Source organism: Canis lupus, chromosome 13 (assembly GCF_048164855.1).
Source record: "Canis lupus baileyi chromosome 13, mCanLup2.hap1, whole genome shotgun sequence".
Taxonomy (NCBI): Eukaryota; Metazoa; Chordata; class Mammalia; order Carnivora; family Canidae; genus Canis; species Canis lupus.
The window spans coordinates 30560154-30584585 of NC_132850.1; the positions used below are offsets into that span (position 1 = coordinate 30560154).

Below are 24432 nucleotides of genomic sequence, written 5' to 3' on the forward strand. Positions count from 1 at the left end.
TAGCCTCAACTTTCAATTTATTTTCTATTTCCCTGAGACAAATTCATATAAAAATAAGCCAACTTGGAAGCATCTGTTACTTAGAAGATTACAGTCCTGCTTAGAGTATAAATTTATGAAAATGTTTTTAACAAGTAATTTATTGAACTACTACAACTACTAAATTTTTTTACCAACCTCTCTTCTTAATTTGCTGTTTTCATTTTCTGCTTCCTCATTTCGAAGAGCCAACTAAAATAGCAAAATAAAAAAATAAGTAAATAAGGTTTAGCAGTAATTCAATATAAATCCAGGTTTCAACTAATCAATTTAAATTTTAAATTCTAATTAAGTAGAGAATGATTAACTACTAAGGACTTCATGTTGATCACAGATATGAATAATAAACCAAAATTTGTGAAATCTAAAGATTAGGAAAAACAAAACAGGCTGAGTTTAAATGATTAAAAAAAAAAAAAAAAAAAAAAAAACTAACCAAAGGATACAGAAACAAAGCAACAAACAAACTATTCCACTCCTCGCCCAAACCTAATAATCAGCAATTTTCTGTCCAAGATCTTTAGCATTTTGCAGTTCTATGTCAGGGCTAGGATATTTTTTGTTCTGGTGAGCATTTAAATTACTTAGAAATATAAGGCAGCACAACATAATGGTTAAAAAGAAGCAATCTGAAATCTGACTAGCCCAGGTTTATATTCTTTGTCCACTGATTTCTGGTGGAGTACAAACAAGCCATTTACTATCTTTTAAATCCAATTTTCCCATCTCATATATTGATGTAAAAATTAACTATGATGTTTATAAAGTCCCTTAGCACAATGCTCAGTGCATGAAATAACAAAAAAATTATGGAGTGTTTTCTTCTCACATAAATGATTTCATTTGTGATTCTTTTATTTCCCAAAACAAATTTTATTAACTATTATCACAGTTTTTTTTTAAACAATGTCCAAACCTCTTATGTCTTTTCACTTTTCTCCCTCATTCAAGCAGAATGTAAAAGATCAGTGGTTTGGAATTAGAATACATTTAAAAGTCTATAGTAAATAACCAAATGCAGTATGTGACCCTTGATGGAACCTTGGATTTGGGTGGAAGGGCTATGAAGGGCATTATTAAGCCAAAGGAAAAAAATACAATTAGAGACTAGATATTAGGTAACAGTATTGAAAAATATTAAATTTCCTGCATATGGTAATTATATAATGATTACATTGGAGAATACTCCTCTTTTTCAGAGACACATGCTGAAATATTTTAGTGTTCATGAAGTATCATGATATATGCAGCAGTTAATTCTCAAATGGCTCAGCAAAGAGAGAGAACTATGTGAATACAAAGATATTGATGGAGAGATAAAGTAAAAGTGGCAAAATTTTGACAATTGGTGAATCTGTATGAAGAGTATATGAATGCTTATTGTTTTTCCTATAATATTTAGGAAGGTATGATAGTTTTCAAAATAAAAAGTTTAGAGGGATCCCTGGGTGGTGCAGCGGTTTAGCGCCTGCCTTTGGCCCAGGGCGCGATCCTGGAGACCCGGGATCGAATCCCACATCGGGCTCCCTGCATGGAGCCTGCTTCTCCCTCTGCCTATGTCTCTGCCTCTCTCTCTCTCTCTCTCTCTCTCTGTGACTATCATAAATAAATAAAAAAAAATTTTTTTAAGACTTATTAAAATAAAATTAAAAAAGTTTAGAGAAAGTTTATAATAAAATGCAAAACACCGGAGAAATTTCAAGAGTGTACCTACTACTACTACTATCATCATCATCATCATCATCATCACCATCGTTGCCTGGGAGTTAAGAAATAATCCTATTGTGTTTTGAATTGGAAAATTTTAACTAGGAAAGAGATGTCAAGAACTTAACACTGAAGCATTTAGTACTACTGATGCTCTTTTCCCTTAATTTTTCAAACATCACATTCTTGATTTTTGTCTTATGCTGTTCCTTAAAGCACCTCTTCCTGTTTCATTAGACATTTCTCAGAGATCTCCCTTACAGTCATTTCTACGGCTTCATAGCTATGTTGCTAACTCACAAACCTTCACCCTCTACCCAATGCGTTTTATGAATTCCAAAACCAGTTACTCTTTTTGAATATGCCCACTGGAATCTCAAACTTAACATGAACAAAAGTGAAAACTGGAGTAGTAATTACACACCTTATAAATTTATCTTATGTCTCTACTTAGTGAATAACACTACCTTATTATTCAGTGGCCCAACCCAGAAAACTCTCCATTCCTCCCTCTCCTGACAATTCAACACATCCAATTACACGTACATCTCTAAACCTGTCTATATCCTTTAATCTCTTCAGTCATGATTTTAATTAGTCCATCATCAGCACCTGCCTGAATTAGCACAGATGTCTCTTTACTATTCTTAGTCCTCTTCAATCCACTCTCTATAAAGCTGAATAAACATCAAAAGTATAGATCTGATCACAATATTCTCATATTCAAAATTCTTCTTCTTTTAGGAAAAAGACCAAATTTCTCAGGAACTGACTTGTACTTATCTCTCCGGAGGATCACAAATGTTTAAACTACAAAGGCAAGATAGTACAGTGGTTTAGAACAGACTCACTGAGTAGGTTTGGATTCAAATCCTGTTTTTACCACTTATTATTTCTGTAACCGTGGACAATTACCCTTTCTTTGTCTGTTTCCCTATCTGGAGCATGGGGAAATGTTACCTATCTCAAATGATATGTATGAAACAAGGAACAACAAATTAGTGCCTATAAAGTATCTGGCACATAATAAGGATTCTACACTAGCCATTTTTACCTATATTTCAGCCAAAATGAGTAACTGTAATTCCCTAAATTCACCATGCCATCTCTTCCCTCTAGATCTTAGCAAATGCTGTATCTTCAGCCCAGAATGCCCTTTCTTTAACCACCACGTATACCCCATCCCCTTGCCAGACTAACTCCTAATTCAGGTCTGCTTTTTGGTGTTTTGTTTTTAATAATTTGTTTTAAAGATTTTCTTTATTTAAGAGAGAATGTGAATGGGAGAGCACGAGCAGGGGCGGGGCAGAGGCAGAGAGAAAGAAGCAGATCCCCTACTGAGCAGGGAGCCCAATGTGGGCTTGATTCTAGGACCCTAGGAATCAAGGGAGAATCAAGGGGAATCATGAGCTGAAGGCAGACCCTTAACCCACTGAGCCACCCGCGTCCTTCAGGTCTCAGTTTACAAATCATTTCCTGAACCTCAAGACTGATTTAGTTATCCCTCCCCAGAGTAGGGATATGTTACATTTATTATAGACAATGAATATCAAGAAGCAGGATAACATTACCCTCTATATTCCTAGCATCTAACAGTCTCTGGCAAGCTAAACTCAATAAGGGCAAAGAAGAAATTGCCAATAACTCATATTCCATCTCAAAGAATCTAACAACTGGAATGGTACATAGGCCATATATTCAAGTTTTCTGTATTTGTTTCTATGAATAGATAGTAGTCTAAGAATGGACAAGATAGTTCTGATTAACAGGATATGGATATGAATGACAAAAAGTTGATTAATATGGGCTAGATGGAAGAACAGTTCGGAAAATGACAGATATCCCCCTAACAAGCAAATCTATTTCTGTATATCATAGATTGAGTCCTTAATGATTATTAAGAAATTCATAGGTCTGCTTTGTTTTATTAAGTCAACTAAACAGACAATCCTCTAAGAACTTATTCCTAACCTTTAGGTGGCATCAATCCATACATTTTTCAGCACAAAAATGGTATGGATAGATCACTTTTACATGAATCTTTTAATTATGTAAGAAAATAAATATATCAAGAATAGGGAAGTTTTTCTTTACAAATCAATTTGTAACACCTTATAACCTTATAAAATAGCGACAACACTTTATAACCATTGTTGTTTACTTAAAATTTATTGCCTTCTACTTCTAAGAGAACAATGGACAAATATTATTAGGATGTAATGAAATATTGACCTAAAAGGACACAAAGGTGAAAGTTTCTGGGAATCAGGGATGGAATGTTACTATGCTTAGGCAGCAGATTCTATAAAAGTTTACTAACAGGTGAGGCAAAATAGGAAATTTGTTTTCTGACAGGATTTTCTAAATACATCTGCAAACAATTTTTTCCTTAAACTAAATTTAAGAGAACACTGGATGAATTATTTTCTAAATAACAATAATCCAAAAGGTAATAACTATATTTGTCTAAAAGACAAAATGTTGTGATTTAAAATACACATGGATTTAAAAATGCTGGCTTTAACAAACTTTTTAAGAACCTATATATTTTTTACATATAGGTATTTATTGCACAATATGAAGTACTCCTAAAACCATGGAATTTGATTCAAAGATATAATGAAAACATGAACAGTAATACAAAACTTTAGAGGTAAGCATACATCTATTCTCACATAAAACACAGAAATTGATAGTTGCCATTATAAAAACATAATCAGGTGTTTTTAGATAACTTAAACAGTTAAAATTCATTGAGGAAATATGCCTTACTTGCTCATTAACCTTCTTCTCTTTCTCCAACTCCTTTTCCATGTCCTCCAATTCTCTATCTTTTTGTTCCAATTGTTTTTCAAGTTGGCGAATTTCATCACGTAAAAACCGAGTGTCTCTTCCACCTGCAGACTGCTGTGCCAACTTAAATAAACCAAAAGTAGAAATCAATCCCATTAGAAGACTCAACAACAAATTGACTTTAAATTTGTGTTATATATAATCAGCACCAGATGTTTAAAATCATGTAAAATCCACCCAGACACTGACCTCTGCTGCTCTTAAACTACCCTTTCCCTTGTACCCTATTTAAACCAGGGCTGTCCAACAGGACTTTCTAGGATAATGGAAATGTTCTCTGCATGGTTGAGTAGCAGAGCCACTATCTACAAGTGGCTTTGTGAACTTCAAATGTGGCCACTGCAACTACGGAAATGAATTTCTAATTTCTATTGTAATGAATTTAAGTGTAAATAGCCACAAGTGATTAGTGCTACTGTACTGGATGGCTCAGACCAAGATCACCTTTAAAATCTTGGGCCAGATTAGGGCACCTGGCTGGTTCAGTAAGTAGAGCATTCAACTCTTGATCTCAGGGTCATGAGTTTGAGGCCCACGTTAGGGGGATAGAGTTTACATAAAAAAAAAAAAAAAAAAAAAAAAAAAACTCTTGTGGCAGATTAAATCCATTTCACTTCATATTCCTGTTATTTTCGGTCACAGTCCAAAACATATCCTTTGGCATCTACCTGTCTCACATTCATCTCTTTACCATACAGCTGTGTTATTCTTATATATTAAATAGCTTTTTCGGGATCCCTGGGTGGCACAGCGGTTTGGCGCCCACCTTTGGCCCAGGGCGCGATCCTGGAGACCCGGGATCGAATCCCAAGTCGGGCTCCCGGTGCATGGAGCCTGCTTCTCCCTCTGCCTGTGTCTCTGCCTCTCTCACTCTCTCTCTCTGTGTGACTATCATAAATAAATAAATAAAATTAAAAAAAATAAAAATAAAAAAAATAAATAGCTTTTTCTTACTCTTTTCCTCCTTCAGAACACTTTCTATTGTGCTCTCAAAAATCTTCTTTCAAGATACATTAATAAAATATTAATACATAAATACACTCTTGGCCCTTTTACTGAATCATGTTCTCCATCTCCCCTCCTTAGCTGCAATTTGGTTCCTTTAGTATACTAAATACTTTGGAATTCTTTGGAAGATGCTCATTCTTTCACATCCCATAGACCTCAGGGTCAAGAGAAGGTGTTGATTTACCTCAACTTGCAACTTTCAGGCTATCATTCTTCCACCATCTTATGAAAACTCTGGCTGCTATGAATTCCACATGATAACCAGCTATTCAATCCCTACCTATTCATGGTAGCAGCAAACTACTAACTTCCCAGTTGAGCCCCCTCAAAATTCGTTGGCAATTTTTGGCACATGGCTCATAGTGTTCCACCAAAAGACCTCATAAGCAGTTTTCATACCCATATAACTTTCATTCTAGTCTCTCTCTCTTTTTTTTTTTTCACATGCTTCTTGAATTCACTATAGCCTCCCACTCTCTTGCCCACACCAGAACCTTGTCCAGTGCAAACATTGTCTCATGGTTCCTAGTATACCCACCCTCTGACTTCACAGGAGCCTCTAATTCCTTGACCCCTTTCTAACCTCTCATTCAAATCTTGATTTACCCATTCAGCTGAGATTTCATAATCATTATTTTAATCAACCACTTTCTTACCAATATCTCCCACTGTCCTATCCTTCCATTCTACTGTAGCTGTCTAAACACTAACAGAATCAATCTGATTTCATAATTCATTTAGTAAGTATTTATTGAGAATGACTGATATTTTTCTAGAATATAGATATATTATAGGGAACAAAAATAACTCATCCCACTTCACAGTTAGTAAATAAAAGAATCAGGATTTGAACTCAAACTGTCTGACTCCAGATCCCCTAATCTCCAGCTCATTCTCCACTGAGTACTTGAAATATTCCACAAGTATTTCAAGCTTAATTTTCCTTAAAATTTGATCACACATCTTCCACTCTTATTTTTAGCAAATGGGCCTTCACTCCAACCTCTCAACTTCTAGGTACTAAACCTATAAACATAAAAGCTTCTGCACACATCCATTCTTCCCATTACAAAGGAAGGTCGGGATCCCAGAGTGGCTCAGCGGTTTAGTGCCTGCGTTTGGCCTGGGGGCGTGTTCCTGGAGTCCTGGGATGAGTCCCACTTCCGGCTCCCCACAGGGCACCTGCTTCTCCCTCTGCCTGTGTCTCTGCCTCTCTGTGTCTCCCATGAATAAATAAATAAAATCTTAAAAAAAAAAAAAAGGGAAGAAGGTCTTTCCCCCTTTTAAAGGCTAATCCATTTGTATCACACTCCTTCCCACATTGTCAGGAATTTCAAAATCTTTGGTTTGTTAACAATACATTCATATTTGGCTCCTAATTTTCTCAAAAACTACTTCTACCAAATCCTTCCACCAGTATTCCTCAAATTCCCATGTTCCTCCACTTCAGTTCAGTTGCTAGTAGTCTTCTGTACACCTCTCTAGATTGTAAGCTTTGGGGGGGTGACTGAATATTTTTATTTTGTTCACTATTGGATGTTCAATCCTAAGAACTTAAGGTACATGGTAAACGTGTAAAATGTATGTCGAACAAACAACTAATTATGAACACAATGTCATTCTTGTGGTTTTTTCCAATGATAAAAAATCGAAAACAGTAATTCAAAATAAACAACAGTTACCCCCTAGGTAATAGAAAAGAACTTACCTCCAGTTCATTTTCCAGTTTCATTACTTTAGTTTTTAATTGATTTTCTATTTAAAAAAAAAGTTTCAATTGGTCAGATTCATCTCAAAACAAACTTTTAAATAAATTTCAACAAAGTAATAAAATTATTTCTAAAGACTCCATCATGATTATAATAAGTAACATAAGAAAAAATGACTTTTATACCTCATCCAGGAAATATGAATGCTAGAAATTTCTTACAAAATAAACTGAGCATGTATATTTTATAGAGTATATTAAACAGAAGCCCCCCTACTTAACATTGTGATAAACTTTTCCAGGACATTTACCAAATTTTGCTTGTTCTTCTCCAGCCTTTTCAACTTCCTCCAAAGCTAGCTCAACCTCTTGAGCTTTCATCTAAACATTAAAAAAGAAAGGTTATTTCAATATGCCTTTACATACGCACTGAAAATGAAAATGAGAACTTTGTTTCATTTGCTTTCCCAATATTTATTTGTCATTCAGTGCCTGGGATATGGAGACTTTCAGTAAATATTTGTTGAATGAATAGATGATTTTCTTAAGGACATAATTCCTAGATTCCTAACAGCTTGAAGTATATTGATTCCTCTTTTCTCCCTCAAGTCTTATATCCAGTACTGTAACTTTGCCCTTTGTAATGCTTTCTACTATGTTTCTCTATTCCATTTGTCATTATTCTAGCCCATAATCTTATATCTAACCTTCTTCACCATGTTATCTCTAAATAGCTTCAATTCCCTTCACTTAGTCCTATTAATATACCTAGTTGAAGCCTTCCTAAGGCATACTTTTGCACTTATCAATTAGGCTCAAAAACCTCTCATGGCTCCTCATTGCTAATAGCAACATAAAATACACCTGTAATACCCTTGACGGCCTACTGCTAACTATAACCAACATTAGTTTCCTCTACAACCTACTATAAACTTTCTGCACCTGTCTCAACTGTAAAAAATAAGCACATTTTCTAGTCCCAGATTTTACTTGTGATGTCCAGCTGTAGAAGCTTTTTAACATTTGCCACTGCTTTCTACTTACCTAAAATTGCTCATCACTCTTTGCCCTTTATGAGGCCTTCTCTCACCTAAATCTCTTCCTCTCCTAACCCCTTACAAGTCATTCACATTTTTCATTCTGACTTCAGGATTATGTTAACATAATCACAAATGAGTTGCCTATGTTATTTTTAAACATACCCATTCTGTTTCCCTTATGCATTCTTTTAGGAACTTTGGAGAATTGAGCAATGCTTTGCACACTAAAATTCTCAATCCATATTTGAAAGAGATCTCTTTTTGAGTGATTTTGATATTACAAAGTACCTTCATAACAATTAACTTATTTAAGAGCTCCTTAAATGTCCTCTAATAGTCAAATATTGTTAAAACCTACTGCATACAAACCTTCATTAGTGATTGAGTAATTCTGAAAAGGTGTATCACATTTTCTTGACTTTCAGTTTTTAGCTCACTTATTTCCACCTAAGTAAAGAGAAAAGCATCTATTTTATGTTTTATAACCCTTAGTCAAAATGTAAAAACTCTTCTATTTGTAACATTCATTGATCTCAGGGACAACTTGGATTAATCACAGTTGTACATAGATAGATGCACTGTTTATAAATTAAGCACCTTGGATAAGGAAACCAGTAAATTATCTGCCAATTCTTCTTGACGAGGCAGGTCATCTGGATCAACTTTTATTATTTCTTTCCAGTTTATATTAGGTGGCATCTTGAAATCTTTCACTGCGCTTTACCTTCTGGAACAAGACAGGTAGGTGGGTGTTAGCATTTTCAAGATAAACAGCATTACTATTTTTATAGATTGTATCATTTTAACTCTCTATGGTGTTAGCAAAGAGGTATGGCTCCCTAATTGCATAAGAGATAAGTGGGCATAATAGCATTGATCAAAACTATGACAGCTGGCACAAATCAACAGATCCTGCACCGCCTGTAAACTAGGAGTGATTTCTTCTAAAACTAACCTAGGGCAGAACTAAGATTCTGAATCCCCTCCTCCACGCCCCCTTACCACCAAGGCGCGCGAACATCTAGTGGTGCCAAAACGAGGGGGGTGCTTGGAAGGCTGAGAATGAATCCTGATTCGGAGAAGCAAGAACAGGAGCGGTTTAAAAATAATAATAATAAAAACAGTGCAGAAATAAACGACTGAAATGAGCGCAGCTAGGCCAGGGAAAGCAGGGCTGCAGCTAGAAGAAGGCAGATGGGTTGCAGACCAGGCTAAGCAGTGGGGAAGCTAGGCTGTTACGTACGGGCCCTGAGGCTTAAAGAACCTGCTTGGGAAGAAACTGGCTGCTCCTGCTCATCAAGATCCACTCCAAGATCCACCCACCGAACCGAGCCTGGCGATCAGCAGCGGCCCCCGATCCGCCCCCCGGGTCGAGCCTGGCCCCGCCGCCACGCCCGACCGCTCCCCGGCGCCGTTCCACCGGGACTCTGGATCCCGCCAACTGGTGCAGTGCAAGCCAGAGCGGCGGCGGCTGCTAGGCGACACCATTCCCCACCCCGCGAAGGACGGCGCAAGGCCCCGGATGCGAGGGGAGCCTACATTTCACGACCTTGAGTGATGCTTTGCGTTTAGATCCTCCCGCGGGGCCCCTTGGACTCTGTGTGAAAGACGGGGAGAAGGCGAGGGCAAAAGGACTCCAAATCCCAGAATGCAGTTCTGCTCGGAAGCTCGTGCATGCTGGGAACTGAAGTCTAGGGAGGTAGGCTGTTCCCGGCGTGCAATGCGGGAGGCTGCGACCGCGCGGGGGTAGCGGGGGAACGACCCAGAGGCGGGAGGCGCGGTGGCTGAGGCGCGTCTGCGCCGGTGACCTGAATGAGGTAGACCATGACTGTGCCTTCGGTGGCGTCACCAGCCGGGCCGCTTTTCCCGGGATTTCCCTAAGCCGTCTCCTGGTTGGACGCGCTTCCAGGTGAGGTCGGGCCGCGCGGGTCAGCGGCGGGGGAGGCGTGGAGGGGAGCGGTCCCGGCTTAAGGAAGCGCGCGCGGTCGGGGCGGAAGGACTCGGTCCAGGTCTGAATGGCTGAGGGGGGCAGACCCCTTCTCCTGAGGCGTTTGCGGACGTCCCCCGGGCGGTGCCCTCTGCAGGAAGAAAAAAGAAAGTTTGAGTTTTCTTTGCTTTCAGGATCTACTCTGTGCGGTGGAGTCGGGGCCGCGCGGCCGGGGTCATGGTTTCGTGGGGAGTGAAGAACTGAGGACACGGTCTCCTCTGCCCGCCTCACCTGTCGCACCGTAGCCTTTGCTGGGGGCGGAGGTGGGGAGTGGGTGTCGAGGGGTGAAGCGCTCCAGGGAGGAGTGTTGAGGTCTCGTGTAGCCTGATCCCGACGCTGGGGTGCAGGGAGGAGCGGCCGCAGCCCTCACCTGCCTCAGCCTGTCACTTGCTTGACCAGCGACGATGCCCACAGGTGAAAGCGCTCCTCAGGTGTTCACAGTTCCTTTGGGCAGGTGTTGCTCATCCCACTGCGCTTAGCTCTTCTGGCTACTCCAGAACTCTATTAGGCTGTAGACTTGAAATCTTTTTTTTTTTTTAAGATTTTTTTTAATTTATTCATGAGAGACACAGAGAGAGAGGCAGAGACAGAAGCAGGCTCCATGCAGGGAGCCCGATGTGGGACTCGATCCCGCGACGGTGAGATCACACCCTGAGCCAAAGACAGGTGCTCAACCGCTGAGCCACCTAGGCGTCCCTGTAGACTTGAAATCTAAATGACATTCTCAATTGTTTGGGACCAGTGCCTCATGTTTATATATATATATATTTTTTTTAGGAATTTTTTCTTAACTATAACTTTTTTTTTTTTTAAAGATTTTATGTATTTATTCATGAGAGACACAGAGAGAGAGAGGCAGAGGGAGAAGCAGGCTCCTCACGGGGAGCCCGACGTGGGACTCGGTCCGAGGACCCCGGGATCGCAGCCTGAGCCAAAGGCACGCGATAAGCGCTGAGCGGCCCGGGCGTCCCCCCCCCCCTTTTTTTTTTTTTTAAGATTTTTTTTTATTTATTTATTCATGATAGTCACAGAGAGAGAGAGAGGCAGAGACACAGGCAGAGGGAGAAGCAGGCTCCATGCACCGGGAGCCGGGCGTCCCTCTTAACCGTAATTGATAACAAATTTCCTTCCAAAAATACATAGATTCATTTTCAAACCACGTGTTTGGGTGGAAATAGCCAAGGAGAAAATAAAAACAGATATGATTTCCGCAGATATGTTTCAAAGACATTCATCAGATTTGTAGGAATGATAATCTTGTTGTATCCTTTACTGAGATTATATGCCACGTACTGTTTTTTTTTTTTTTAACCATGCTGATATCGCATCCCCCTTACGTAGAAATTTATAGCTTTTGACCAGTTGGTTCTTTGTTTCTATGAGTTCGATTTTGTTTTTTTGTTGTTGTTGTTGCTGTTTTGGGGTTTGTTTTTTTAGATTCCACATGTGAGATCCATAGTATTTGTCTTTTTCTGTCTGACTTATTGCACTTAGCGTAATGCTATCAAGGTCCATGTCTTCCCAAATGGCAAGATTTCATTCTTTTAATGGCTAAATAATATTCCACTGTATATATCGCATTTTCTTTATTCATCTGTCAGTCGCCACATAACTTATTTCCATGTCTTGGCTGTTGTAAATAATTACGCAATGAAATGGATATGGGAGAGCAGATACCTTATCCACATAGTGATTTCATTTCCTTAGGATATACACCCAGAAATAGAATTGCTGGATAATATGGTAGTTCGGGTTTTATTTTATTTTATTTTATTTTATTTTATTTTATTTTATTTTTTTTATTTATTTTATTTTTTTTGTAGTTCAGTTTTTAATTTTGAGTAACCTCCGTACTGTTTTCCATAGTGTCTACACTAGTTTACATTCCCACCAACAATGCACAAGGGTTCCCTTTTCTCCGTATCCTCGCTATCCCTTATTATCACTTGTCCTTTTTTTTAACTTTTTTTTTTTAAGATTTTATGTATTTATTCATGAGAAAGACACAGAGAAAGAGGCAGAGACTCAGGCAGAGGGAGAAGCAGGCTCCATGCAGGGAACCCAATGTGGGACTTGATCCTGGCTGAAGATGGCGCTAAACCACTGAGCCACCTGGGCTGCCCTGTCACTTGTCTTTTTGATGACAGTAAACTGTCAGGTGTGTGGTGATAACTCATGGTTTTGATTTGCATTTCCCTGATGATTCGTAATGTTGAGTGCCTTTTCGTGTTATCTGTTGGCCATTTGTATGTCTTTGGAAGAAGTTCCTCTGCCTGTTTTTAAACCAGATTGTTTACTTTTTTGTTGTTGTATGAGTTCCCAATGTATTTGGATATTAACCCCTTATATATGATTTGCAGATATTTTCTCCCATTCTGTAGGTTGGCTTTTCATTTTGATGATGGCTTCCCATGCTATGCAGAAGCTTTTTAATTTAACATAGTACCACCTGTTTATTTTTGCTGTTTGCATTTGCTTTTGGTTCCAAATCCAAAAAAAAAAAATCATTGTCAGGGTCACTGTCAAGGAGCATGTGACTCTCCAGTTTTCCCAACACCATTTATTGGACTCTCCTTTCTTCATTGTATATTCTTGGTACTTTGTTTATTTCTAGGGTATTTTGTTCCATTAACCCGTGTTACCATACTCTTATGATTACTATAACTTTGTCACTCTCACTTAATCTTCCTAACAGTCCAATGAAGTTGGTGCCTATATTGTCCTGGCTCAGAGGTTTAGAGCCTGCCTTTGGCCCAGGGTATGATCCTGGAGACCGGGATCGAGTCCCACGTTGGGCTCCCTGCATAGAGCCTGCTTCTTCCTCTGCCTGTGTCTCTGCCTCTCTCTCTCTTTCGTGAATAAATAAATAAAATCTTTAAAAAAAAAGAAAAGAAAAGAAAAACTGAGGCTTGGAGAGCTTAATTAAGTTCCATGCTAAAAATTAATTGGTGTGATTGACCATGGATTTTTCTGGCTGGAGGACTTTCTCTTAAATGCCATACTGCCTCCTCAGGCATGCTGGGAACCAGTATCTGTGAAAGGCTTGTTCTTCAGTCTTGCTGTCTATAGTAAATATTAGCATATTCTAATGATGTAACTGTTTACTCAGGAATTTGAATTACATATTTTTCATGTTCAGTTTTTAATTCATAAAATAGCAAGGGAAGGAAGAGATAAGATTTAATTTCTCTTAGGTGAGTCATATGCTAAAAACTGTATGTGTATTTTCATTGTAACTGTTTTTACCACAGCACCTTGTTTTCCTTGTTTTTCCTTCATTATAGCTGTTTGTGTTCATTCATTAGTTTAGTTTTGTCTGTATTGGCCTTTATTACTCTTACTTCCCCTCATCCTCTTGTTCACATTTATATTCCCAGCAATTTAAGGTACCTGGTCTAATGATAAACTTTATTTTCATTTTTCAGAAGTGAAAACAGATTCAAAGAAGCTAAGTAATATCCTATTAATTAATGAATCTAAGATTATAACCCATATCTCAGTTACAACCCTGACTAAATGTAAAATCTTGCTTAAATCTCATTCTTTTACTCATTCTAACAGTATTTTTTGAGCTTGTACACTGTGGTAGTGTTGGCTCCTAACCTCCTTGGGAGCTTCTCAGGTATAATCTGAAACTGGCTTCTGAATATGGAGGGCAGAGAGACCAAAGAAAGGGGAAGGCCACTCCAGCTTGGTAGGCAGCAGTTTCACTAAGCAAAGGAGACTTTCCTACAAAGCTTGTCTTGGGCACCAGGAAGACTAATGGATCCCTGCACCCACCCACCAAATCTTAAAAGCTTATATAGAGAGAGGCCTTAACTGGGTTCAGTCAAGTGTACTGTGTAGGTGTTCTTACCACCATATCATTATCTCAAGGCTAAGTCCTTGCGTCAGCCTTGGGGAGCAGGAAAAGCAAACAGAACCACATTCCAAGGGGAGGGGATAAGGAGACATGAATCACCTGGGTCCAGTTTATAGATCAACTGGCAGTTGCATCTTTCTAGTGACTTTCCCCACAGATAGGAATGAAGGAATGCAATAGGAAACAAGTTTGCTGAGGTCTAGGTCCTGATGCATTGTGGGAAGTTTGTATCTAACTGTCAATCAAGAAATTTAACCCAAATTCTAGTTTAATTGCTCACTATATAATTTTAAGGAAAATTGCTAACACTCACTGTTGTTTTTCATCAGATTTTCTACATCAATTTTCACCAAGAAAAGAGATATATGTGATAATTTTAAAAATGGCCTTATTAAAGAAATACTTGCCTGGACTTACTTGCTTTCTTCTCTCTGGTTTTATGAGCAGTTTTATCTGATCAAAATCATTTCACAGGAATCTTAGATTCCTTTTATAATTGCTACTTCTATTCCCTTTATCAATCAACTTATTTAGATGTAACTTCCAAACCCTTTTTTGCTGCCTTATCAAGAAAATGAATGGTAGTTTATTTTTCGGGCATTTATAATAAAGCATGGCCATGAGAAATTTAGCATCCACTGTGTATAACAACTGTTTTGTCTGTTCTCCTGGAGAGGACTCAGTGTGCAGCAAGCAAACACTTGTCTTTCGTGGTTTCAAGAGTAGAATTCAGTGATTCATCACTTACATACATGAGACTCGAAAGATTAGGAGGAATCATTGTGAATGCAGACTTTAAAATAGTCATAAAATATAGATTATTCTTTGGCATAATAGCCACTGGGTGGCTCAGTTGGTTGGATGTCTGCCTTCAGCCTGGGTTCTGATCTCAGGGCCCTGGGATTGAGCCCTGCATTGAGCTCCTTGCTCAGTGGGAAGTCTGCTTTTCCCTCTCCCCTCTGCTCATGCTGTCTCTCTCTCTCAAAATAATAAAATCTTGAAAAATATATACACATATGGATAAGTCTTATTAAGGAAGATAAATATCATTAAATTATTGAATAGAAAGAACTTTACCATCCAGGCTAAATAGTTTCAGATTCATATAAAATTTTCCTATAGGTTTATTTTTTCCATAATCGTACTGTTGGACTTTTAGAAAAAGGGGTACATAGTACAATTTTGCCAAAGTGTATGAAGTTTTATATCTCTATAATATAGTTCATAAGTGGTCTTCCATTGCAGTTGGGTTGTTTGCACATATGTAGTGGCATCACATTGTTGTAAGTAAACAGGAATCCATCCCATTCACTCAGATTATCTGCATCTGTGTGAATGTTTATGTGCCTAGAAGTGCTAGCATTTGCCTTAGTCTGTTCCTATTGCTCTAACAGAATACCCTTTATTGGGTGGTTTATAAACAACAGGAATTTATATCTCACAGTTCTGGAAGCTGGAAAGTACCAAGATCAAGGCATGAGTATATTCAGTGTCTCATGAGGGCCCACTTCCTGGTTCACAAATGGTGTCTATTTACTGTGTCCTCACATGGCAGAAGGGCCAAGAGATCTCTCACAGGCATATTTTATAAGGGCACTAATCTCTTTTGTGAGGTCTGCCTCCCCATCATCTAATCGTCTCCCAAAAAGCTCCACCTCCAAGTATCATCACAGTGAGCATTAGTGTTTAACATGAATTTTAGGAGGACACAAATATCCACTCTATGACCATTCCCCACAGCTAACATTTAATACTGATGTGGTGTATTGTCATACTAAAAGCCCGCAGTGAATCATCCCTCCCTCTATCTATGCCTTTATGTAACCCTCTCCCTTAAACTCTATCCTTGTGAGTAGTTCTTTTGGACAGAACCTAACATGACTCCACAGGTGAGCTCATGACATGCATGGGGACTACTAGCTCTCATTCCCTTTCTCTTGTGATATGCTCCCTTGGAGATTGTCCAAAAATTCTATGATCTTGGCCCTTTATAACCTCTCTCACATTGACTCTGGATTTACCTTTCTTGACTGAAAGTATACACACACACACACACACACACACACACACACACGTGTGTGGGTGTGTATATATATATGCATTAAGCAGAGACTTGAAAAGTTTGTGCATTGGAACTTGCCCCCATGCTCTCCTGAGATCACTATTTAAAGAAGTTTAGGCTAACCAACTAAACGATATGACCATATGTAGCAGAACCTAGCTTTCTAACCTAAGACCTCTACCTTGTATTTTATTTTTCAAATTTTTATTTAAATTCTAGTTAACACACAGTGCAATGTTGGTTTCAAGGGTAGAATTCAGTGATTCATCACTTACAACACCCAGTGCTCATCATATCAAGTGCTGTCTTTAATACCCATCACCCATCTAGTCCATTCCTCATCCATCTCCCTTCATCAACTCTCAGTTTGTTCTCTATCTTTAAGAGTCTTTATGGTTTGCTTCCCTCTTTTTCCCCCTTCCCATATGTTCATCGGTTTTGTTTCTTAAATTCCACAAATGAGTGAAATCCTATGATAATTGTCTTTCTCTGATTGACTTATTTCACTTACCATAATACACTTTATCGCCATCCATGTAGTTGTAAATGGCAAGATTTCCTTCTTTTAATGGTTAAATGATATTCCATTGTGTATATATACCATGTCTTTATTCATTCATTGATCATTAAACATTTGGGCTCTTCCATGCTTTGGATAATGGTACTGTGAACATCGGGGTGTATATACCCCCTCAAATCTGGACTTTTTTTTTTTAAGATTTTTTAAATTTATTTAGTCATGAGAGACACAGAGAGCGGCAGAGACCTAGGCAGAGGGAGAAGCAGGCTCCCTGGGTGGGGGGAGATTGATGTGGAACTCAATTCCAGGACCCCAGGATCACGACCTGAGCCAAAGGTGGATGCTCCTCTAAGCCACCCAGTTTCCCCCAAAATCTGTATTTTTGTATTCTTTGGATAAATACCTAGTAGTGCAACTGCTAAATCATGGGGTAGTTCTATTTTAAAATTTTTGAGGAACCCCCATACAATTTTCCACAGTGGCTGCACCATTTTGCATTCCCGATAACCGTGTAAGAGGGTTCTCCTTTCTCCACATTCTTTCCAACAACTGTTGTTTCCTGTGTTGTTAATTTTAGCTATCCATTCTGACAGGTATGAGGTGGTATCTCCTCATGGTTGTTGGTGTTTTTAAGATTTTTATTTATTTATTCATGAAAAACACAGGCAGAGGGAGAAGCAGGCTCCATGCAGGGAGCCTGATGTGGGACTTGATCCCTGGACTCCAAGATCATGCCCTGGGTCACGCCCTGGGCCGAAAGCAGGCGCTAAACTGCTGAGCCACCCAGGAATCCCCCTCAAGATTGTTTAGATTTGTATTTCCCTGATGATAAGCCATGTTGAGCATCCTTTTATGTATCTATTTGCCACCTGGATATCTTCTTTGGAAAAATGTCTATTCATGTCTTCTGCCCATTTCTTAACTGGATTATTTGTTTCTCGGGTGTTGAGTTTGATAAATTCTTTATGGATTTTGGTTACTAACCCCTTATTAGTTATGTCATTTGTAAATATTTTCTCCCGATCCGTAGGCTGCCTTTTAGTTTTGTTGGTTGTTTCTTTCACTGTGCAGAAGCCTTTTTTGATGAAGTCCCAGTAGTTCATTTTTGCTTTTGTTTCCCTTGCCTCCAGAGATGTGTCTAGTAAGTTGCTACAGGCAAGGTCAAAGAAGTTGCTGCCTGTGTTCTCCAGGATTTTGATGGTATCCTGTCTCACATGTAGGTCTTTCTCCATTTTGAAATTTATTTTTGTGTACAGTTTAAGAAAGTGGTCCAGTTTCATTCTTCTGCATGTTGCTGTCCACGTTTCCCAACACCATTTGTTGAAGAGTCTGTCTTTTTTCCATTGGATATTCTTGCCTGCTTTGTCGAATATTAGTTGACCATATAGTTGTGGGCCCATTTCTGGGCTCTCTATGTGTCTTTTTGGGTGTCAGTACCATAATGTCTTGATGATTACAGCTTTGTAATATAAATCGAAGTCCGCAATGGTGGTGCTTCCAGCTTTTTCTTTTCAAGATTGCTTTTGCTATTCAAGGTCTTCTGTGGTTCCATACAAATTTTAGGATTGTTTGTTCTAGCTCAGTGAAAAGGCTGATGGTATTTTGATAGGGATTGCATTAAATTTGTAGATTACTTTGGGTGGTATAGACATTTTAACGATGTTCGTTCTTCCAGTCCGTGATCATGGAATGCTTTTCCATTTCTTTTTTTTTTTTTTAAGATTTTATTTATTTATTCATGAGAGACACAGAGAGGCAGAGGGAGAAGCAGGCTCCATACAGGGAGCCCCATGTGGGGCTCGATCCCAGGTTTCCAGGACCACGCCCTGGGCCAAAGGCAGGCACTAAACCACTGAGCCACCCAGGGATTCCCCATTTCTTTGTGTACTCTTCAGGTTCCTTCATCAGTATAGTTTTCAGAGCACAGATCATGTACCACTTCGGTTAGGTTTATTGCTGGGTATCTTATGGTTTTTGGTACAATTGCAAATGGTATCAATTCCTTGATTTCTCCTTCTGCTTCTTCATAATAGAATGGTAGATAGAAATGCAACAAACTTGTGTATGTTGACTTTATATCTTGCAACTTTGCTTCATGTATTAGCTCTAGCAAATTTTGGTGGAGTCTTTAAGGTTTTCTACGTAGAGTATCATGTTGTCTGTAAATAGTGAACGTTTGACTTCTTGCTGTTTTGGATGCCTTTTCTTTTTAAGTTGTCTGATTACTGAGTCTAGAACTTCCAGTACTACATTAAATAACAATGGTGAGGGCAGACACCACTGTCTTTTTCCTGACCTTAGAAGAAAAGGTCTCATATTTTTTTCCCCATCAAGAATGATTTTAGCTGTAGGTCTTTCATATATGGCCTTTATGATGTTGAGGTATGTTCCCTCTACTACTTTATTGAGGGTTTTTATCAAGAATTGATGTTGTATTTTGTCAAATGTTTTTTTCTAAATCTATCAAAAGGATCATATGGTTCTTATCCTTTCTTTTATTAATGTGGTGTATCACGTTGATTTGCAAATATTAAAACAGCCCTGCAGTCCAAGAATAAATCCCACTCAATTGCGGTAAATAATTCATTTAATGTACTATTGTGTTCAATTTGCTAGTATCTTGTTGAGATTTTTGCATCCATGCTCATCAGGGATATTAGCCAGAATTCTCCTTTTTAGTGGAGACCTCTGCCTTTGGAATATCCAGCCTTAATCAAGCAGGAGAACTATAAGTACAAAAGGAACCCCAGGCACAACAACCAGTAGAAGAAATACATGTGCATATTTACATGTATATGTGTATATGCATTTTATATGTATATGTGTATACACATACTCGTGAATATGTATCAAAGATATTTATGTTAAGTAATGGACTTACAGAATTATGGGTCTAGTAAACTAAAGTCTGTAGATGTAGAGTTGACTGGAAAAGTAGAAACTCTCTAGCAGGATCTGATGTTGAAATCTTGAGGTAGACATTTTTTTTTTTTTTTTCTCATTAAACTTTTGTTTTAATGGGTCTCAAAATTCTGTGACAGATTTTTGGTCAAGTTGTTTCCATTAAAAAGTACTGATTTTAAAAACTAATAACTTAAAACTGCCACACACGCACGAAAAAAAAAAAAACAAAAAAAAAACAAATGGTCCACAAAACATTCTCCTTTCCTTCTGAAGGTTTTACGATGCATTGTTATCATTAACCAGTCTTTTACTATTAAACTTAAATGGCCAATTGACACAAACAGTTCTGAGACCGTTCTTCCACCACTGATTAAGACTGGGGTGGCAGGTATTAGGGATAATATTCATTTAGCCTTCTGAGCTTTCTGGGCAGACTTGGTGACTTTGCCAGCTCCAGCTGCCTTCTTGTCCACTGCTTTGATGACACCCACAGCAACCGTCTGTCTCATGTCACGAACAGCAAAACGGCCCAGAGGAGGATAGTCAGAGAAGCTCTCAACACACATAGGTTTGCCAGGAACCATATCAACAATGGCAGCATCCCCAGATTTCAAGAACTTGGGACCATCTTCCAGCTTCTTTCCAGAGCGACGATCTATCTTTTCCTTCAGCTCAGCAAACTTGCAAGCAATGTGAGCTGTGTGACAATCCAGCACAGGTGCATATCCAGCACTGATTTGGCCTGGATGGTTCAGGATAATCACCTGAGCTGTGAAGCCAGCTGCTTCCATTGGTGGGTCATTTTTGCTGTCACCAGCCACATTGCCACGACGAACATCTTTGACAGATACGTTCTTGACATTGAAGCCCACATTGTCCCCAGGAAGAGCCTCACTCAAAGCTTCATGGTGCATTTCAACAGACTTTACTTCAGTTGTAACATTGACTGGAGCAAAGGTGACCACCATACCAGGCTTAAGAACACCAGTCTCCACTCGACCCACTGGGACAGTACCAATACCACCAATTTTGTAGACGTCTTGGAGAGGCAGACGCAAGGGCTTATCAGTTGGATGAGTTGGTGGCAGAATGCAATCCAGGGCTTCAAGCAGTGTGGTTCCACTGGCATTCCCATCTTTACGGGTGACTTTCCATCCCTTGAACCAAGGCATGTTAGCACTTGGCTCCAGCATGTTGTCACCATTCCAACCAGAAATTGGCACAAATGCTACTGTGTCGGGGTTGTAGCCAATTTTCTTAATGTAGGTGCTGACTTCTTTAACGATTTCCTCGTATCTCTTCTGGCTGTAGGGTGGTTCAGTGGAATCCATTTTGTTAACACCAACAATTAGTTGTTTTACACCCAGTGTGTAAGCCAGAAGGGCATGCTCACGGGTCTGCCCATTCTTGGAGATACCTGCTTCAAATTCACCAACACCAGCAGCAACAATCAGGACAGCACAGTCAGCCTGAGATGTGCCTGTAATCATGTTTTTGATAAAGTCTCTGTGTCCTGGGGCATCAATGATGGTCACATAATACTTGCTGGTCTCGAATTTCCACAGGGAGATATCAATGGTGATACCACGTTCACGTTCAGCTTTCAGTTTATCCAAGACCCAGGCATACTTGAAGGAGCCTTTCCCCATCTCAGCAGCCTCCTTCTCAAATTTTTCGATAGTTCTTTTGTCGATCCCACCACATTTGTAGATCAGATGGCCAGTAGTGGTAGACTTGCCCGAATCTACGTGTCCAATGACGACGATGTTGATGTGAGTCTTCTCCTTTCCCATTTTGGTTTAGGTTTAGCGGTGGTTTTCACGACACCTGTGTTCTGGCGGCAAACCCGTTGCGAAAAAGGAGGTAGACATTCTTAGAGAAACTTCAGTTTTGCTCTGAAGGCAATTCAGCTGATTAGATGAGGTCCATCTACATTATAGAATATAATCTCCTATCCTTAAAGTCATCAGATGTAAACGTTAACCACATTTACAAAATGCCTTCATGACAACACCTTGATTAGTGTTTGAATACTACTATTGCCTAGCTAAGTTGACATATAAAACTAACCCTAACAGTAGTCATCATGACTAGTACACATTTTACAGTGCCATCTACACGATGATAGCACTTCGTTGGTAAACCTACTTGATGCTTCTTAAACTACTCATGCATATCAAGTTTATAAAAGGCCAAGATAATAGAATTTTAAAAGATAACCCAAGGGAGCTTTATAATGAAACAAAGTGAGCAAGCTAGTTTTAAGGCATGCTTGTGAGCTCAATTGTGGTTCTGCCCCCAGAAGCTACTTGTGGAAGTAGAAGATGGGAGTAGAGTGGTAGTTGTAAGTGGATCTCAGCAAAGAAAAGCTGGATATTCCCAGTTTCCAAGGAGGGATTAAGATCTTACTTCTAATGAAGGAAGATGAAATAGAGATAAAGGGAACTTGAGATGATGATTTCCAGGAATGTGGGATTTTGTCCCCAAAGAACCCTCAAACTAACAGGAGTCTCGTATTTGATAATGGTCAGTTAAGCATTTTTGTGTTCTATCTTTCTCCATTCTGCTTTAATGCTTTAGTGTTCAAAAACCTTAACAAGAATGTAAGGCACTATCATCTCTAAAGAAAGACAAGGGTAGAACTCCCATTCCATGGCAAGAGGCTTCTTACTTGCAGTGAGCCAGACTTTGGAACAGAGGATAATCCCCAAAGTTAAATCAGGTTGAGACTTTTGATTTTTATGTTGGAATTGAGCCTTTCAATTAGTGAATGAAACTGCATTACAACTGAATGTGACTATATAACTCTTCATTATCTAACTATATTTAGAAATCCTGGGAACTGTCCAAGTTTCTTAAAGTAGCATTTTATAACCTTATGTTTTTTAAGCCTTTAAATTCAACCTAAAAATCTTATAAACTTTTTAATAACAACTCAAATTGAAAAGACTAAATGCTTTAGTCAGCTACATTTCAAACTTGGGCAGGGCACTTGGCTGGTACAGTTGGTTCGACATCCGACTCTTGGTTTCCACTCAGGTTGTGATCAGGGTCGTGGGATCAAGCCCAGTGTTGGGCTCTGCATTTAACATGGATTCTACTTGGGATTCATTCTCCCTCTTGCTCTACCCCTCCGCCTATCCCTTGCACATGGCGCACACGTTCTCTTTCTCTAAAATAAATAAACTTAAAAAAAAAACTTGTTTAAATTCACTTAATTTAAAATTGTATTTATAATTTTAATATATTCATCTTTATTCCAGGACTTCAGATACCTGACTTAAAAAATAAAACTTTCTCAATACTTAAAAAATTTGTATAAACTTATTAAACTTAAAACTAGCAACTCCCAAGTCCTTAGAAAAATTCCAATAATATTTGTAAACTGAGATGCCTTGGTGGCTCAGTGGTTGAACATCTGCGTTCAGCTCAGGCCATGCATGATCCTGGAGTCCCACATTGGGCTCCCTGCGTGGAGCCTGCTTCTCTCTCTTTCTTTGTCTGCCTCTCTCTGTGTGTGTCTGTCATGAATAAATTTTTTTTAAAAAATCGTTAAAAAAATTTGTAAACTTGGCTAAATTATTCTATTTTTCAACTAAAAAGCCTAAGTCCACAAATTGCACGGTTAATAATTTATGTATATTATACATATTATCGTATCATGTAAAATTGTATTTTAAATTATAGTTTTGAAGCTAATATACCAAGAGTCTACAGTGTATCAGATTCTCTTAAACATTATTACTACTCTAATAAATATATATTGTTCCCAAATATAACTTTGAAGTAGTAAAACCACAGTTTTAATTTACTCCTTTTTTCCTCAATTAATTTTAATTTTTCCTGTGGTGAGAACATTTAAGCAATAGTTTGAAAAACAGTAGTTTGGTGTAAGAACCTCAAGTGTCCCCAGATCAGGGACCTGAGATTATTTATGGGAGAGAAGTTCCTGACCCACTTGATTTTCACCTATCCAGTTGTGGATATCTTGAGCTGTTTTGTTTTTCTAAATTACAGTTATACACAATGTGAAAGTAAAGTGCTTCTTACACCTTTCGATACTCTATTTATATCTTACTCTATATCTTCTTCTTCAGAGTTGCTCAAGAACCTTCTGACCTGTTCTAGAGTGAACTGGCTGGTGGCCCTGCTTGCAAGGTTCTCATTCTGGGTATTTCTTTTGTTGCTATCTTGCATTGGATCCCATTTCCTGGTTTCCCTCTTTCTGTTTCCTAGTATACTGTCTGATTTTATTGGAATATGTCTTCTATTAGTTTCCTGAGACAAGGAGACATCGAATGTAAAGTTTTTGAGATCTTGAATGTTTAAGATAGTTTTATTCAACTTCTGAGTTGGGAAATTTGTGTTTGTTAATATCACATTTTAGTTTGGAAATTATTATCCCTCAAGAATTTGAAGCATTACCCCCCTTTTTTGCTAGTCTTCTTACCCCCCCACTCCAACCCCACAGCTTCCAATGTTAGGGGAAAAAAAAAAAGTTTGTTTGAATTACTAATCTTTGATATGAAACTGGCTTATTTTTTTCTGGAAGCTTTTAGAGGCCTCTTTTTGTTTGTTTCCAGGATTGTAAAATTTTACAAGATTCTGTGCCCAGTTGGTAAAAGAAAGCTGGAGGGTCTCAGGGCATACTTTTAGTTCACTCTCATTTTTAGTTTGTTCTCACTTGTGTCCCCTATATCAGATACCCTGTGTTTCATGTATTTCAGATAGAAAGTCTCTGG

General features: G+C 38.6%; 2 protein-coding genes across 12 annotated transcripts in view; one reads left to right on the forward strand and one right to left on the reverse strand.

Moving 5' to 3' along the window:
• The window catches only part of CEP290 (centrosomal protein 290), an 87016-nt gene extending 77166 nt beyond the window's left edge, over positions 1 to 9850 (reverse strand). For 2 of the 3 annotated variants that reach the window (XM_072772989.1, XM_072772988.1), the window contains exons 1-7: positions 9620 to 9850; positions 8953 to 9082; positions 8725 to 8802; positions 7627 to 7696; positions 7316 to 7362; positions 4519 to 4662; positions 178 to 231 (exon numbers count right to left, since the gene is read on the reverse strand). In XM_072772989.1, the coding sequence (XP_072629090.1) occupies positions 178 to 231; positions 4519 to 4662; positions 7316 to 7362; positions 7627 to 7696; positions 8725 to 8802; positions 8953 to 9054 (495 nt within the window). In that variant the 5' untranslated portion in view covers positions 9055 to 9082; positions 9620 to 9850. The remainder of the gene's footprint in view (positions 1 to 177; positions 232 to 4518; positions 4663 to 7315; positions 7363 to 7626; positions 7697 to 8724; positions 8803 to 8952; positions 9083 to 9619) is intronic. The other variant, XM_072772990.1, reaches the window with a different exon arrangement.
• The window catches only part of TMTC3 (transmembrane O-mannosyltransferase targeting cadherins 3), a 102454-nt gene continuing 82356 nt past the window's right edge, over positions 4335 to 24432 (forward strand). For 3 of the 9 annotated variants that reach the window (XR_012005765.1, XR_012005764.1, XR_012005763.1), the window contains exon 1: positions 10065 to 10264. The gene's annotated coding sequence lies outside the window, so the exon portion shown is untranslated. Of the gene's footprint in view, positions 4400 to 9037; positions 9097 to 10064; positions 10265 to 10344; positions 10365 to 10735; positions 10757 to 24432 lie in introns of those variants that run through there. The other 6 variants (XM_072772991.1, XM_072772996.1, XM_072772995.1 and 3 more) reach the window with 6 other exon arrangements.